The sequence below is a fragment of the Rhododendron vialii genome, chromosome 9a, assembly GCF_030253575.1.
Source record: "Rhododendron vialii isolate Sample 1 chromosome 9a, ASM3025357v1".
NCBI lineage: Eukaryota > Viridiplantae > Streptophyta > Magnoliopsida > Ericales > Ericaceae > Rhododendron > Rhododendron vialii.
Genome location: NC_080565.1, coordinates 5714292 through 5730467, shown reverse-complemented (window position 1 = coordinate 5730467; position 16176 = coordinate 5714292). Strand labels below are relative to the sequence as shown.

Sequence of the window (16176 nt, the reverse complement as noted above, 5' to 3'; positions counted from 1 at the left end):
CCATATCTCTAGTATGGTAAGGTTAGTTAGTACGGAGTAACTATCAATAATTTCATGCAAGCTAGATTCTTAAAATAATTCATTGCAATCAAACACATAGAAGAAACTAAATTTTATGTTCTCTTTCTTTTTTCACTTCAATTTCTCTCATTTTCACTTTTCAACATTAATTTTTTTTTATCAAACAAAATTTTTTTTTTTTAATCCAAGAAAATCCTAGGCAAAGGGGAGTCACGAGGTGAACTGCCCGTTTCTATAGCCTCATAAGTTATAAGCGCATCCAGTGGTTTCATCCGTTTGGGTGTGGCGATACGGATTGGGAGGGGGCCGCACTACGCAATGTAGTGCGGCCGCGACTGTCCATCTCGGTATGAACGGCTCGGATTTCATTCGAGCTCCTACAAATCCGAGTCATATATTGTTCGGATTCAAAATCGAGTCATCCAATGCCGAGATGGATAGTCAGATCAGCCGCACTACACGTGTAATGCGAAGGGTGCTCTACAGCACCCCCGGATCTGTGGCAATACCTCTTATGTTTAATAATAATAAAAAAAAAAGGGCTAGGAGGCAACTTTGTTTACGAAGTACCTGCAACTAGCCTATTTGATGTGAAAATTCCGTCATTTGTTGGCCAATCACTAAATAATACCTAAAAAATCACCAATTGGTGAGAGTTGACCCCGAATATTATTTGAAAAATCACAAAGTAACAACTCATTCAAGATACGAGTTTGAATAAAGACGTGGAGAGATTTTTGTGACGTTATTTTTTTTTATTATTTATGAAAATGAGATTTAATTCATGATTCGAGTTAGTGCCAGAAATACCCTTACCTATCGCAACCGGGCCGGGCTTCTTGAATCTGTGATTCCAGCTTCGTTGCTAAAGTTGGAAAAATCCTGTAATAGTTCGTTGAAAAATGGAGGTGGGGATCTAGTTCAATTTTCCCTTTTCTAAGAAGGGTAAATTAGTTCCTTCGGGAACATCCGATAAAATTGGAACGATACAGAAAAGAAGGGTAAATTACAACCTTCTCTGAGGTTACTAACAATATCACTGATTAACTACCCCTACTTTATCCAAAATTGCGCTGACCTCCCCGTACACTCATTTAAGTATGATGTCATTAACGCAAAATGGCAAATTATGTTTTTTACCCTTAGTATGAAAACTTACATCCCTAAGGTCAAACAATCATAAAATCCACTAAAAAATTATTTGTGTTCATCCTTAATGCATTTATGAAATTTCGTTGATATTTTTTACTTTTCTCATTCATCTAGACAATAGAAATCAGAAAATGTTATGAGAAATTGTATTTTAGGGGAATAAGGGGCAACAAATTGCGAAGTCATAGAGAGGTTTTCCTGTAATTGCGCCTGACATGGGAATAAAACTAATAATTGAGCATACATGGAAACCGCGCATGAAACGACGAATATGCCCCATTGTTAAAAGACAAAGATTGGGTTATAGAGGTGAGGCAGATCGTTTTGGGAGAGAGGACAGCGGAAAGAGAGAAGAATAAGTTGTAGAGAGGAGCCTGGGTTCATCGGAAAATAAGATACTCCTTCCGTCCAATTTTATTTGTCTTTTTTTGATGTTTGTGTTAGTATTCAGTTGTTTATATCTTCTAATATGAATCTCCAAAAATGTGCAAAATGAATATTGTTTGATGAAGGTCGATATTACAAAGTTTTTAAAATTATGACAAACATGACAAGTGGTGAGTGTGGTGGAGGAGGTTATTGCTCGTATCACCACAAGGATATCCGGCTTTATCTTCACTCTTGGAGGGTGGAGGTCTGATGTTTAATAGGCTCTGCTTTAGTGATTGGCAAATTCATGAAATGGCTTTTGCTGTTTCTTTTTTTTGATTGGCAACAAAATTTTTATTAAAAACTTAATAGAGTACATCAAGGAAAAGAAAAGCTTTTAACACCATGATATCGATATGGGATAGGATGCAAACAGCTTCCAATAAAACATTGGAAGAAGAAAAGAAAGCAGAAAAAAAAACATTGGTTTTTGCTGTTTCTTAAGGTGTGTCTAGGTGTTTTGGGGTAGCCTTTTGCTTATATTGTTGACGTAATTATGGGCTTTTGCCGTTTGTCCCTTTCTTGGTTTGGTGAACTAAAATCTAATTACCAAAAAAAAACTCATTATATTGAATTCCAAAACGACTATTTTTCACAAATATGGGGGCAAAATTGTAAATTCAAGGTGACGAGTTTTCTTCTGGTGGAATTATCTTATTACAGTAAATACTTAGCCCGTGCTTAAAAATCTCACCAATAATTTGTTCGAATTATTTTCTATTGTGCAATGCATCACTCATATGACATTGTGAATTTGGACGAGTTGGAACCTTCACTCACATGGTCAACTGCAATTTATCCACTATTATTAGTATACGTTAACATCCACTAGCCGGGGTAAATTTAAATTATTGGTTATATAACTTTCACTATCTTGCTAAAGCCGGAAAAGAAGAAGAAGAAGAAGAAGATAAATCCTCTTGAAATTTATGACCTCGTATTGGCACTCCAACTACATCCAGGATTTTTTCTTGTTCTATCATGATCCATATATATCTAGTATGGTAAGGGTAAGTTAGTAACTATAAATAATTTCATGCAAGATTCTTAAAATAATTCATTGCAATCAAACACATATAAGAAAATAATTTCATATTCTCTTTCTTTTTTTCACTTCAATTTCTCATGTTTTCACTTTCTAATATTATTTTTTTTCAAACAAACAATTTGTTATCCAAGAGAATCCTAGGCTAAGCTACGTACCCTAGGTAAAGGGGAGTCACGAAGTGAACTGCCCATTGCTTGCTCTCCCAGTTGGGCTAGGACGACACAACCAGGGTTGCCTCCACTGATTAGGGGGTTTGCTTCCACTTCGGAGGTATGAGTTTGATTCTTCGGGAGTAGGCCCACTAGTTAGGAGGTGAAAGTTTATGTACATAGCCTCTTATACGCATCCAATGGTCCACCTCCTAGATGCTTCTAATTGCTTTTCGTGGGAGTTGGTTTTTCATGACCGGCCCCGGCTAGTCTCATTCCGTTTGGATATGGGATACTTCTTATGTTGTAAAAAAAAAAAAAATTTGCCCTTAACTCCGCAACCGGGCCAGTCATGGAAAACGAGATTTATTCCATGATTCGAGCTAGTACCAGAAATACCCTTACCTATCGCAACCGGGCCGGCCTTCTAGAATCTGTGATTCCAGCTTCGTTGCTAAGGTTGGAAAAATCCTGTGATAGTTCGTTGAAAAATGAAGGAGGTGGGGATCTAGTTCAATTTCCCCTTTTCTATAAGAAGGGTAAATTACAATCACCTTCTCCGAGGTAACTAACAATATCAATAACCACCCCTACTTTATCTGAAATTGCGCTGACCTCCCTTGTCAGTCTTTTAAGTATGATGTCATTAACAAAAAACAGCAAATTACATTTTTGACCTTGCTAAGTATGAAAACTTGCGTCTCTAAGATCAAATAATTATAAAATCCACTATAATATTATTTGTTTTCATCTTTAATGCATTTACGGAATTTCGTCGACGTTTTTTACTTTTCTCATTCATCAAAACAATAGAAATAAAAAAACTTTAGGGGCAATTGCATTTCAGTAAAATAAGGGGCAACAAATTGCAAAGTCATGGAGAAGTTTTCATGTAATTGCGCCAGAGTAAAATTAATAATTGTGCATACATGGAATCCGGTGTGCCTGGATGATTGCTGTTTGGTAGGGTAGTATAGAGCTAGGCAACCCCTTAATGGCATAGGTGTTTTTGGGTTGCCTTTTCACGTTTCATTTCTTAATCGTAATTTTTCTAAAAATCAAAGAAATGCGAGAATCTCAAATAAAAGAATAAACCTTTGTTGTTGATGCGACCGGAGGGTGGTGCTGTGCACGGCAAATCGTCGCCTCTCTGGTCTTGCTCTTACGATTAGAAACGTTCACGTCATAGAGTTCGTCGAGTAAGACAAGTACACCAAACATCAGCTCAATAGGATATCATTAAGTGTCTCATCCGAACATTATTAGCTTGAAATTATTAAATGTACCCAAAAAACAGTGAATTTTAACTAGCTTTTCGGATCCATTCGTTTGAAGATAACCTACAATTGAGAGATTTGAAGTGGGACCTTTAAACTCAAGTGGCGACTTTGAATTTAGCGCTCGTCCCGCTAGCGCTCCCTCGATCTAGCCCTCTTTAAAACTGAAATTTTAAGGGCACGTACGTTGCCCATAATAATTCACAAAATTTTGGTGCAAAACTAACAAATGTGAAAAAAAATTCAAATAAAGACAAAACCAACTTAATTTCTTCTAAGTTTAAGAGAACCCACCCTTACAGACAAGGGCAGAGGCAGTAAGAGACAAGGGAAGACAGCTGAACCCACTGCCTCCCAAATTTTCTTAGAGATATGTATAATTTTCAACTCATTTTTACTCATTTGACCCCACTTTAAAATTTATTTTTGCCCCAACCCACGTAAGGGTTTTGTACTTAGGGAAAAGAGGGGTCAAAATAGAATCACCATCTACAAAATCTTCAAACGTTGGTTTCTGCCTTTCAGAAAAAACTAGGTTTTCTATGTTACGTTTCTACCTTTCTGGATATTCTTCATTGTAGAGAGAGCATTTTCCGTTATGAATATTGTAAAAAGTAGGCTTTGAAATCGTATGTGTGATCAGTGGATACTATTCACGTGGTTGATTATTTTTCGTTTTGATTAATTTGGGGATGTTTTCAAGAAAGCCACAGTCATCATCTATTTTTCATAAACTCTCATATCATGTGGGGTTTTCTATTTAACAATCTAACCAGATCCAGAAAAAAGGTCACAATCATGGGACTGTGATAACAATCCATATGGTATCAAAGTAATGCTTTCGAAAAATTTATTCCCTCTTGTTTGTGTCATAGGTACATCGTTGTTTGTTTTAATCCATATGTGTTATGGATTGTGTGTTTACTGATCCACGTGCGAGTCAAGAGGAGTTGCACGTGCAGAGGAATGTTGAAGTTTATCCCACATCAGTTAATTATCTCCTTTAAAACTATTATATGAGTCTGAGCGACCTCTACATTTATTGTCAATTAACTATGAGATAGATGTAAAATTTCCACAGTGATCTAAGTTTGATGATTCAAAAAAATATTAGTCTCTACTCTTTCGAGCTTGCGAGTGCCCACCACTATTCCATGGAGCGTAGTTTTTATTAGTACGTAGGATGTAGAAATACCTTAATTTTGTTTTAAAAGCACAATATAAGGTCTTCGTTCCGCTAACTAAAATAAGTACTCCCTCCGTCCCAAATTGTTTGTCTGGTCCGCAAAACAATAACTTAAAAATAATGCAATTTTTTAAAGAAAAAATTCAAACCTTTTTTACAAATTAATAAAAGTCATTGATATCTAGTAACTTGTTAAAAAACTTTTGAATTTTTCTTGCAAAAATCGTATTATTTTTAAGACTCCGTTTTGCGGACCGAACAAACATTTTGGGACGGAAGGAGTATTTATTTTTTGAATTAAATGTGACGCATTATGAGAGAATGATCCGTATTGTAAAACAATAAATAAATACTTAAAAAATAAGAAGCTCAGTAGAAATTCACGCCAAAATGGATTACTGTAGAATAGGTTGACAGGTAAAATGATCCAAAGAACCAAACGAGAAAGCCATGGAAAGGATAGCGAGATTACGAAGCTAGCAATGCATATGCATTTTCCCTTGTACAGAACTGTCCATTTTATTCCAACCGCTCTATCATCTCTCTCGCAACAAAATTTGGAGGATGAGTTCTTGAAAGACCTTCATGGCAGAAGCTGGAAAACCCACAAGCACATTGATGCTTTTCTTCTCTTTCGGATGAGCCATGAATATCGTGGATTCCATACAGGCCGGGACGGTCACTTTTCCGGCAAGATAAGGTTGTCCCCATCCGAAGTCGGTGGTGTCGAAAGACAGTCGACACCAGGAAGCAATGATCAGGCTTCCAGCCAGAGAAGGCTTCGCTCTCGTTTCTTCCAAATAGTCTATTGTCGACTTGATGTAGCAATCTGTAACCGATTGAATCGTCTCCTGGACTAGTCCCACCGCGTATGATAGTGGTTTTTCCGTTAGTTGGCCTGCAGTAGAAATACAATCATAAAGACACAACTAAAGAATCTTGTTGTGTATCGCCCAGGGCACTACTTGTATCCATGTGTGAGGGGGCACATTTAAGCTCCGTTTGTTTCGGTGTAAAATATTTTAAAATGTAAAATATTTATTTTAGAAAATAAATCTTATATTTTTATTTTCGGTATTTAGTTGGTAAAAAAAAATTATTTGCCAAAATAATGATAGATTGCTGGTTTAGAAATATACTCCCTCCGTCCGGATTTAATAGTTTTTTTTGGGAGTTCGTGTCATTTTTCAATCAATTATATCTTTCAATTTATAATATTTTACGTGATTTCGAAAATATTGTATTATAGAACTAATTGAGATCTATCAAATAAGATACATATTCGATATGAAATTCATTACAAATTCAAAAATATAATCTATTTTTTAGCCGGTTAGAATAGAACTAGAGACAATTAAATCCGGACGGAGGGAGTATATTTTAATTGAGTAATCTCTCTCTCTCTCTCTCTCTCTCTCTCTCTCTCTCTCTCTCTCTCTCTCTCTCTCTCTCTCTCTCTCTCTCTCTCTCTCTCTCTCTTATTTTGGATCTAATATGATTGAGGAGAAGAAGGGAATGAAATACGTGATTTTAAAAAATGTCGGACCATTGGGTGAAATGCAAAAATGATTTATGGTCAAAATTAGAGGAAAACAATTTCACCCCATTGGTGCAAAATGTTTTATCTTGAAAATATTTTCGTCCTCATTTTTCTAGCCAAACAACGGAAAATAGATAAAATATTTTATGTTCAAACCAACAGAGCAAATGAACTTTCATATTGTTTAAAGCTTGCAATAAAACTTGAACTTGCCTGCTGTGGTAAGGCAACCCACAATCACAACGCCATTGCCGAAATAATTCTCCGGCAATGGCGGATCAAACTTTGACCGGCCATCGACAACCAAGAGCAGTTTTATCTTCTGATCATGTGGAATTTTCAGAGCTTGGGTTCTACTCTTCCAAATAAAACCCGACAGGGCTTCAAATGTGGAGCACCTAACAACTGCCCCATCTTCCGTGGCTGCCGCCTTCAGTTTTTCAAGTTTCACGGTGTCGAAACCAAACGATTTGTAGATGATCTCCTCGTTGTAAAGATCGTTAGTGCGAGGTATGTCTTCGATTTCGAGGAATTCTTGATGATCAAACTCGATCTTAGGCGGGTTTCGAGCTTTGAGTATGCTTCTGTCCAAGAATGGAGGAACCTTGAGGGATAAGCCTCGGGCGATTTTCCCCCACGAGTTAATGAAGTCCATCCCGGTTTGTCCATCAAATACTAAGTGGTTCACGCATATGCCCACAGCAAATCCTCCACATGAAAACTTGGTCACCTAAAAATCAAATGTAAATCTCTCATTGTAGCAACTTAGAAATGTAGTAAAGTAATAATGGTGAACTGCCAAGCTAGCACAGTTGATAAGTTCATGTCCCGGCCTCTACCGTGGTGGCCTAGGTTTGAGCCTCACGAGAGGCTGGGTTTGAGGTATCAAGGCTATGGATAGCATCTGAACCCTCGTTTATTAACATCGATCCTACTCAGCCCCACTAACTATACAATGTTGGAAAAAAAAATGCAATAATGAGATTCGAAACATAAAATTTGCGTACCCAAGTTATGTTTTTCACTGTAAAGTGTTGTGAAGAAAAGAAAAACACGGCTCAGATGCGGTCGGCACGCCATCTTATGGCGCTGAAGAGCAAAGGTGTACTCGTTCTAAACTTCAATTATCAAAACCATTCATTCTGTCCATGTTCATTCATTAGTAAAGAATACAAAAATTCAGTTCAATCGAATATCTGTAAAAAATACAAAAAAATATTATTATTATTTTCTCTCAAAACCATCGACTAAGAATTGGACTGCCCAATGACATCAAAAGTGCACTTAACTAGAAGAAAGAGGGTCACAAATTCAACTCATTTTTAAAGGTCCTAATTTAACTATTCTACCAATATTGACTTTTACCGATGAAAACAAAAGATGTTCGATTGAGTTGATCATCAATTATTTTGTACTCCAGATTCTTAGCAAATGAATGAACAACAAAATGAACAATTTTGACTATTTCAGTGGGGCTTGGAATGGGTACATATACTTTAACTAGAGTAAACAAAGTTAGAAATTAAAAAGTTTTCAAATTTCGGTGACTTATTGGTCCAACTGTACAACTTTGATTACCTAAAGGCCAACAACTTTGTTTCCCGTAATGTTTTTATTTTATTTTAACAATAATACTTTTTAAAGTATTCCTTAAATATTTAAAAGGTTATGAAATTTCGGTGCTCTATTTAGAGCATCAGCAGTAGAATAAGAAAATATGAATAATCAAAACATGTCACATCAGGTTTTGATTATTTATTTAGAGGTTGTTAAAGTTAACAATGTCAAATCTCATATTGGTTATTTTTTTGCCCATAATCAAAACCAATGGGCTCTCCAAACTTTTTTCCTTCATTTCACGCATATTTTTTGAAAAAGCGGTTTTTGAAGGAAAAAAAACTGTTTATGTTAGAAACAGTTCAAAAAAAATAGTTTTTCAAAACAAAAAACAGTTTTTCAAAACACACACACTTTCTTCACTTAAAAACTATAAATACAATTTTGTGAAATTTTGAAAGAATTGTATTTACACAAATAATTTTGAAATTTTAAAAACTATAAATACAGTTTTTTAAAAATAGATTTTGTGTAAAAAACAGTTTTCTATAAAAGAGGTTTGAAATTTCAAAAACAGTTTTTTGAAAAACACACTTTATTTACTTACAGTTTTAAAAAAATTTGTAAAAATAGTTTTTTGTAAAAAAAAAAAGTTTCTGAAAAAAAAACAGAAAAAAAATCTGAAAGTTACAGTTTTTTAAAATTATTTTTTGAAAATATTGTTGAGAGAGAGAGAGAGAATATTTTTGTGTAATGTTGGTGTACTTGATTGAGAGATAAAATTTGGTTATTGACAAAATATTGCTAGTTTTGATTATTGAAGAGCTAAAATTTGATGAGTTGTTAAGAGATTGATAAGTTTGATTATTCCAATATGAGCACTTTTTTTATCCAACATTATTAACTTTAACAATTTTTTATTTTGCTTATTTCACTGTGAATGCTCTTAGAAAAAGTTTTCAAACAGATTGATTTGAATTTAATGCCAAGCATTATTGCTCCAGTTTCTTTTCTATTCTCCCTACGTGCTGCAACGTGAATGGCTGGGCGTTAGAAAGTTGTTCAGGGGCTAGGCGTGATTAAGCTTTTCTCTTTTGTTGCCTTTGGGCTAAGCAAGACTAGCAATCTTTTTTTTTTTTAATAATCAGATTTAATAGAGAGCACATTCTCTCTTTCCTTTTTTTCTCCTCTCATCAATATCAATGCGCCCGCCCACTTACTTCTATTCGTAACTCTAATCTATCTCTGTCTACTAAAAATGACTAATGTGACACATTGTTAATCTTAATAATCCCATAAATGGATAGCTAAACCAAAAGATCATGGGGTGTCAAATTAAACTTTGATTATCCAAATTTGGTTATGTCATTGATGATACCCAAAGAGACGGATTAGAATCTTATTGTGATCGAATATATCCTGCTCAGCTCTGTTTAAACGTAGAAAATATAGAAATGTGACGTCGTATTTTCATTCTTACTCTAAATTTCCGTCATGCAAACTAAGTTTTAAATTTATTTACTAGCGTTACTCTGTCACTGTTAGCCCGCCATTTAATAGTACTTCGATCTACAAAACATAAAGAGTACTTATCTAATATAATTGTTAACGTATTTGTATTTTTTGAAATTCAGAGGACACAGTAAGTAGATTTTTGAAAAACTAAAGTAGTGTAAAAATAGCAAATAAGGGGCAATAATAAAAATCCAAACATACTTTTCAAGCAACATGCGCATTACTTGCACATCACCAAAAAAATTGAGTAATCAAATAAGTAATTATTTTTTTAATTAAAGGTAATGTATTGTGAGAGAATGACATGCATGTCTTGTAAATCGAAAAACAAGTACTTCAAAAAAAAAAAAAAATCTTAGCGGAACTTAACTACTAATTTGGACCGAATGGAATAATATAAGAGTTGGTTAAAACGACCAACCTGAACAGCGAGAGGCGGCATGTCCATAATGTGTTTGGCAGCAGGAACATCGTAAACAAGGTCACCCATAGAAATGGTATCGTCACCGATCTTCTCTATTGTGCAACCGGCTTCTGCCTCCACAAAAACAGCGCCCTCGTCGGTGCAATCCACCGCCATCCTCCCCTCTGAGTCGAAGGTCAGCCGGCCGGCAACCGGGTAGTAGATAACAAGAGCCTTTGACAAGGCGTTCTTTATGACTTCCACCAGTAACTCTCCCTCCACATTGCCTTCAATATTCTTGCTCGGTTTGAACAAGTAGACTGTTCGAACCTTGCCAGGAAAATTGTAGTCAAGGTTTGAGAGGAAGTAGAGGGTGCCTTTCTTGGTTGTATCCTCTGCCGGAGGAACTATAGTTGGTTCTCCCCTCTCTACATTGATTCCAAACATATTGTCGTTTGAAATGAAATTCTTAGTAATTTGAAAATAAGGTATGAAATTCTTACTAGATTTGAAGAACTTTTGATTTGTGAAGATTGGTCTTCATATTCAACTTCAAAGATTAATAAAATTCTTTTTTTTCTTTTTTTCAAGAAATGAAATGAAAGTCTTACTAGATTTGATGAAGTTTGGATTTCTCAAGACTTGAGTAGCTAATTAAAGCTATTTATAGAGACTAGAGGCTGGCTTTAATTATAGTAAAAACAAAAACATTAATATTATAGTGGCCTCCTTCGAAGTGTGTGAAACAATACACAGGTTGCATGATTCGCATGTGAATAGGATAGTCGAGCAGGTGGGAAAATCTGTCCTACAATATTTTAGGAAAGAGAATAAATTATTCACGGCTTCTCTATGAATAAGTTATTTACAGCAACGCACAATATCACTCGTCCGTCTCGGCAGTTAATTGTTAAGATATGTTTTAAACTCTGACCAGTAATATATATCTTTGATCGGTAACAGTTTGTTTTTTAATCTGGATCGTTTAAAATACTTGTGAACGCGCGACATTGAGCGCTGTAAAACTTTATTTACGGAGCCTCCGTAAATAAGTTCTGGGAAACAACTTTGATACTCAAACCCTCCCTCGTCTCAATTCATTCATTCCTCATTTTCTTATAACTAAGGCAATTTTTTCACTAATCAACAAGTTGTGGACAACAACTTTTTGATTGTCCTTATCCAAAAAAAAAATATGTTTGTTAGTTTTTAATAAAATGTTTATGTTTTATACATTCGTCTTGATGATAGAAATCAAAAAAATAAAAAATTATGACTTTTACACACAAAAAAATTGTGAAATATCAAAGAAAATGCCCGAAAATCCTACCTATTAAAACAGTGCAATCACCCATCGGACTGCCCATCTTTTTGCTTATCCAAAGTGTCATGGGGACCTTTAATTTTCAGTGCAATCACCCATCGGACTGCCCATCTTTTTGCTTATCCAAAGTGTCATGGGGGACCTTTAATTTTCATTGTGAATAAGTCATTTGCAGAGGCACCAAATCACAGTCGTTTGTTTTGACAATCAAAGGTCCGAATTTTAATGAAACTTTTCGAAAAAGTTCATTTAAAATCCGGACCATCCAATACACTTTGAACGCTTGCGATTGGACCCTGTAAAGTCTTCTTCACGAAAACTTTGTATTTTTTTAATTAATACTCAATCCCTCCCTCGTCTCAATTCAATTAATGATTCCTCATTTTCTTATAACTGAGGTGTCCGGTTTACGTGCACTGCGACTAATATTGGGAGCCAAATTTCTCCTTGTACTTGCCGGGATATCAATTAAATTCGGAGTAAAGTTCCGTATAGATGGCCCCGAAAACATTGATGTAACACTTGGATGGTCTCCAAAATGAGATCTTAGGCAAGAGCAAATTTCTAAGTCCAAGACATAGACCAGTTTGGGGATTTATTGATTTCTTGTTTTATACATTTTGGATAAAACAAAAACTTTGTATTTTTTTAATTAATAATATATCAGTCAATATTAAGTGACAATAATTTCAATAGTACTGCAACCGCCCATTGGACTGCCCATCATTTTGCTTCTCGAAATTAATGTCGTTTGTCTATCTCTCAACTGTGACATATTCCCTCTATCCCTATTTAATTGTTCACTATGATTTTGTGTACATTTTTAATAGCTTATGTCTCTGGACGTATATTACTAAAAATATGCAATATAGATTTTATTTGATAGATTTTAAATTTTTTGTATAAGACAATAATTTCAAAAATATAAAATATAATATACGTCGAGAGATATAGGCCGTTAAAAATACACATAAAATCGTAGTGGACGATTAAATAGAGACGGAGAGAGTATAATATTGTAAAGAATAAGCCAAGCATATAACACATATATTCGACACTTGAATTCCGTATTTTTGAATATCTTTTCAAATTAAGAAAGAAATATTAATCTCTCACCGGTTCGTCCTACGGAACGAATGCTTGTCCGGAAGTAACTAGTCGCGCGCGTTAATTGTGATGAAAACATTTAAAAGATGTGGCATGATGAAATAAAGAATCGATTAATTAACTATGCTTCTTTTTTCGAGAAAAAATCAATAACTTCAATTGATAAAATAAGCAATTTATAGGATAAAAGAAAAGCAAAACAAGAGCTACATAGGAATAGTCGAAACAACATTAGCTCCATTCACTTGAGATGATAGAGCCCTCCATGCCAAGTGGTGGGTATGATCAATATCCGTGCATTGCACCTTCGAGATACCTCTTACACTTCATTAAGGTCTCATTCAGTTGCACGAAAAGGGTGGGAAGAGATGAAAAAATCAACGTTTTTGTAAGTTTTTGCGTGTTCAGTCATCAGAAAAGTTGTAGGACTCACAACTTCAAACTTTTCTACTAAAAAACACTTTCCTGCAAAACAGGTCTTGCCAAATGTAAGGATTCCCTACAAGATTTCTTGTCAAGAGAGCATAAACGAGGAAAAAAAAAATTATTTTCCTTTATTTTATCTCACTTCGTTTTTTCTGGAAATCAATTACCACACTACATTCTCGACAACTGAACGAAACCTAAAGGAATAGAGGGTTAATATTCATTGCACAGGCTACAAATAGAAATGTTATGCTATATTGGAAGGTTCTGCTTAATAAACATGTAAAATAGATTATAAACTAAATACATTTCAAAAAAAGATTATAAACTAAATAATGTCTAACTCATTTTTTGGTCGTTTCTCATTTCTTACTTATGGATCGGACTCCCAAGTCCCAAGTTCACAACGGTTAATCCCTCCGCAAAAGTCCAGTAAGTAAAAATGGGCTAAGACAGGTTTTAGGCCCACAAGTGGTTGCGGGGATAGGTTAGCTCTGTTTCCACTTTGGAGTATTATTTTCTTTGGAAACAAAACACTGCAATTAGGTCGTAATCTGGTATCCAAAAAGAAGTTGCGAGAACCGCCGTAAGTCGGAATCAAGATCCGTTTAACATCACCATAGAGAAGGTATTACACCTCTCTCTCTCTCTCTCTCTCTCTCTCTCTCGACTTTTGGGAAAATAATAATGTCTGTCATTGTATGGTTGTTTTTCTGATCTTTGGATGATCAAGGCTTTCAGAGTGAGTTCACGTTATAGTTTTTGTTTTTAGTGTTTTTTCTAAAACTTAGGACTCTAAAGGGTTATAGTTTTTGTTTTTAGTGTTCTTTCAGAGTGAGTTCACGTTATACAATTTTGACTTTAGGACTCTCGTTAATTAGCCCTAAGAAAGTCGTACAACCAAATATTTTAGGACTAACCAACGAGAGTTCTAGAGTCAAAGTTTAACTATGACCATTTTGGATAAAATGATCAGAAAACTAAAAATTTTCTATCGGTTCCAACTGATTGAAATTTGGAGCACTTAATTTTTTAACCATATTTTTTAATATATAAACTAAAGGTTGAAAAATTAAATATTCCAAATTTCAATCCGTTTGAATGGGTGAGAAGATTTTATTTTTCTGATCATTCAATTCTAAAGGGTCATAATTAAATTTTGACTCTATGGCTCTCCTGGTTAGTCCTAAGAGATATTTGATTCTACGACTTTCTTAGGGCTAATCAACGAGAGTTTATAGTCAAAATTTAATTATGACCCTTTAGAATTAAATGATAAAAAAAATAAAATCTTCTCACCCATTCAAACGGATTGAAATTTGGAACGAGAGGAGGGTGTGTGGAGAGAAGAACGTGTGTCAGTGGATTTAATGCGATTTAATGCGTCAACGGGGCTAGACTTTCTAACAATTTACCCAGAAGGCAAATTTTTATTGGTGGGAGGTATCACTAGGGAAAGTAGACTTGTTGCCCTTGGGGCAACCAATAATTTCTCAGTCATATTTAGCTTTTTCCCTTTTACTTATTTATTTTATTCATTACAAGTACGTGGGCATAAAAGTAAAATCAAGTTTCCCGTTAACAGGCGTTATCCGACAAGAGGCAGAGGGGAGGACAGTGTAATTTTAGGAATGTGGGGGGAGGTTTCTGTCTTTGTCAGAAACCTGAGGGGAGGTCAGTGAAATTTACCCTAAACTTTACTATGTATAAAAAAAAAAAAACACGCACTTAACATTAGGGTTAGTCTCCATGAGGTCTGCAACAAACAATATTGAACGTCACCTATCCTATCGAATTTCACGGAGACCAAATATTTAAAGTTTTGGAACCACTATAGAGTTTATCCATTGCTAACTTTAGGAGAGTTTACCCATTGGTTAACTTCAGTTAATGTTTGATGTTCTCAAACTTTTCAAAATATCGGTAAGCTCTGGGAGAAGGGCCCGAAAACAATCTAGACATAGCCGTCTAGTCCCGTATAGGAATTGGAGAGGATATGCATCCGTTGATTATTCACGTATGGTAATAGAAATTAAGCAATCACTATTCACGTGGTTGATTACTTTTTATTTTGATTAATTTGGGGATGTTTTCAAGAAAGCCACAGTCATCATCTATTTTGATTAATTTGTTTGGTTAATTCTGTTAACGAACGAGACCTCAACCTGCTAACTAGCTATGTAGAGGTGACCCTCGACAGCTAGCTTCTTAGAGGGACTATGGTCTTTCAGGCCACGGAAGTTTGAGGCAATAATAGGTGTGTGATGCCCTTAGATGTTCTAGGCCGCACGTGCGCTACACTGATGTATTCAATGAGTTTATAGCCTTGGTCAAAAGGTCCAGGTAATTTTTGAAATTTCATAATGATGGGCATAGATTATTGCAATTGTTGATCTTCAATGAGGAATTCCTAGTAAGCGTGAGTCATCAGCTCTCGTTGACTACGTCTCTGCCCTTTGTATACACCACCCGTCGCTCCTACCGATTGAATGGTCCGGTGAAGTGTTCGGATCGTGGCGACGTGGACGGTTCGATGTCGGCGACGTCATGAGAAGTCCAATGAACCTTATCATTTAGAGGAATGAGAAGTCATAATAAGGCTAGGTTTCCGTAGGTAAACTTGCGGAAGAATTATTGTCGAAACCTACCAACAAGCGGAACACTTGAGGCTTTGTCGTTCACAGGAGGGGAATCGAGATCGATCCCTCCAAAATCAGGGCGGTTTAGGAGATGCAGATGCCGGTGACAGTAAAAAACAGTTTAAGAGTTTCCTAATTCTCATATCATGTGGGTCTTCTATTTAACAAGCAAACCAGGTCCAGAAAAAGGTCACAATCGTGAGATCGATCCCTCCAAAATCAGGGCAATTTAGGAGATGCAGAGGCCGGTGACAGTAAAAAATAGTTTAAGAGTTTCCTAATTCTCATATCATTTGGGGTCTTATATTTAACAAGCAAACCAGATCCAGAAAAAGGTCACAATTGTGGGACTGTGATAACAATCTACATGGTATCATAGTTAGGCTTTCGAAAAATTTGTTCG

At 35.5% G+C, this 16176-nt stretch overlaps 1 protein-coding gene across 1 annotated transcript; it reads right to left on the bottom strand.

Moving 5' to 3' along the window:
- Nucleotides 1–5635: 5635 nt before the first annotated feature.
- LOC131301002 (omega-hydroxypalmitate O-feruloyl transferase-like) lies at nucleotides 5636–10923 on the bottom strand. Its single transcript, XM_058327091.1, has 3 exons — nucleotides 10296–10923; nucleotides 7016–7532; nucleotides 5636–6160 (listed from the first exon to the last, which is right to left on the bottom strand). Exons 1-3 carry the CDS (start codon nucleotides 10722–10724, stop codon nucleotides 5799–5801), a joined length of 1308 nt encoding a protein of 435 aa, XP_058183074.1. The 5' UTR covers nucleotides 10725–10923; the 3' UTR covers nucleotides 5636–5798.
- Nucleotides 10924–16176: the final 5253 nt, after the last annotated feature.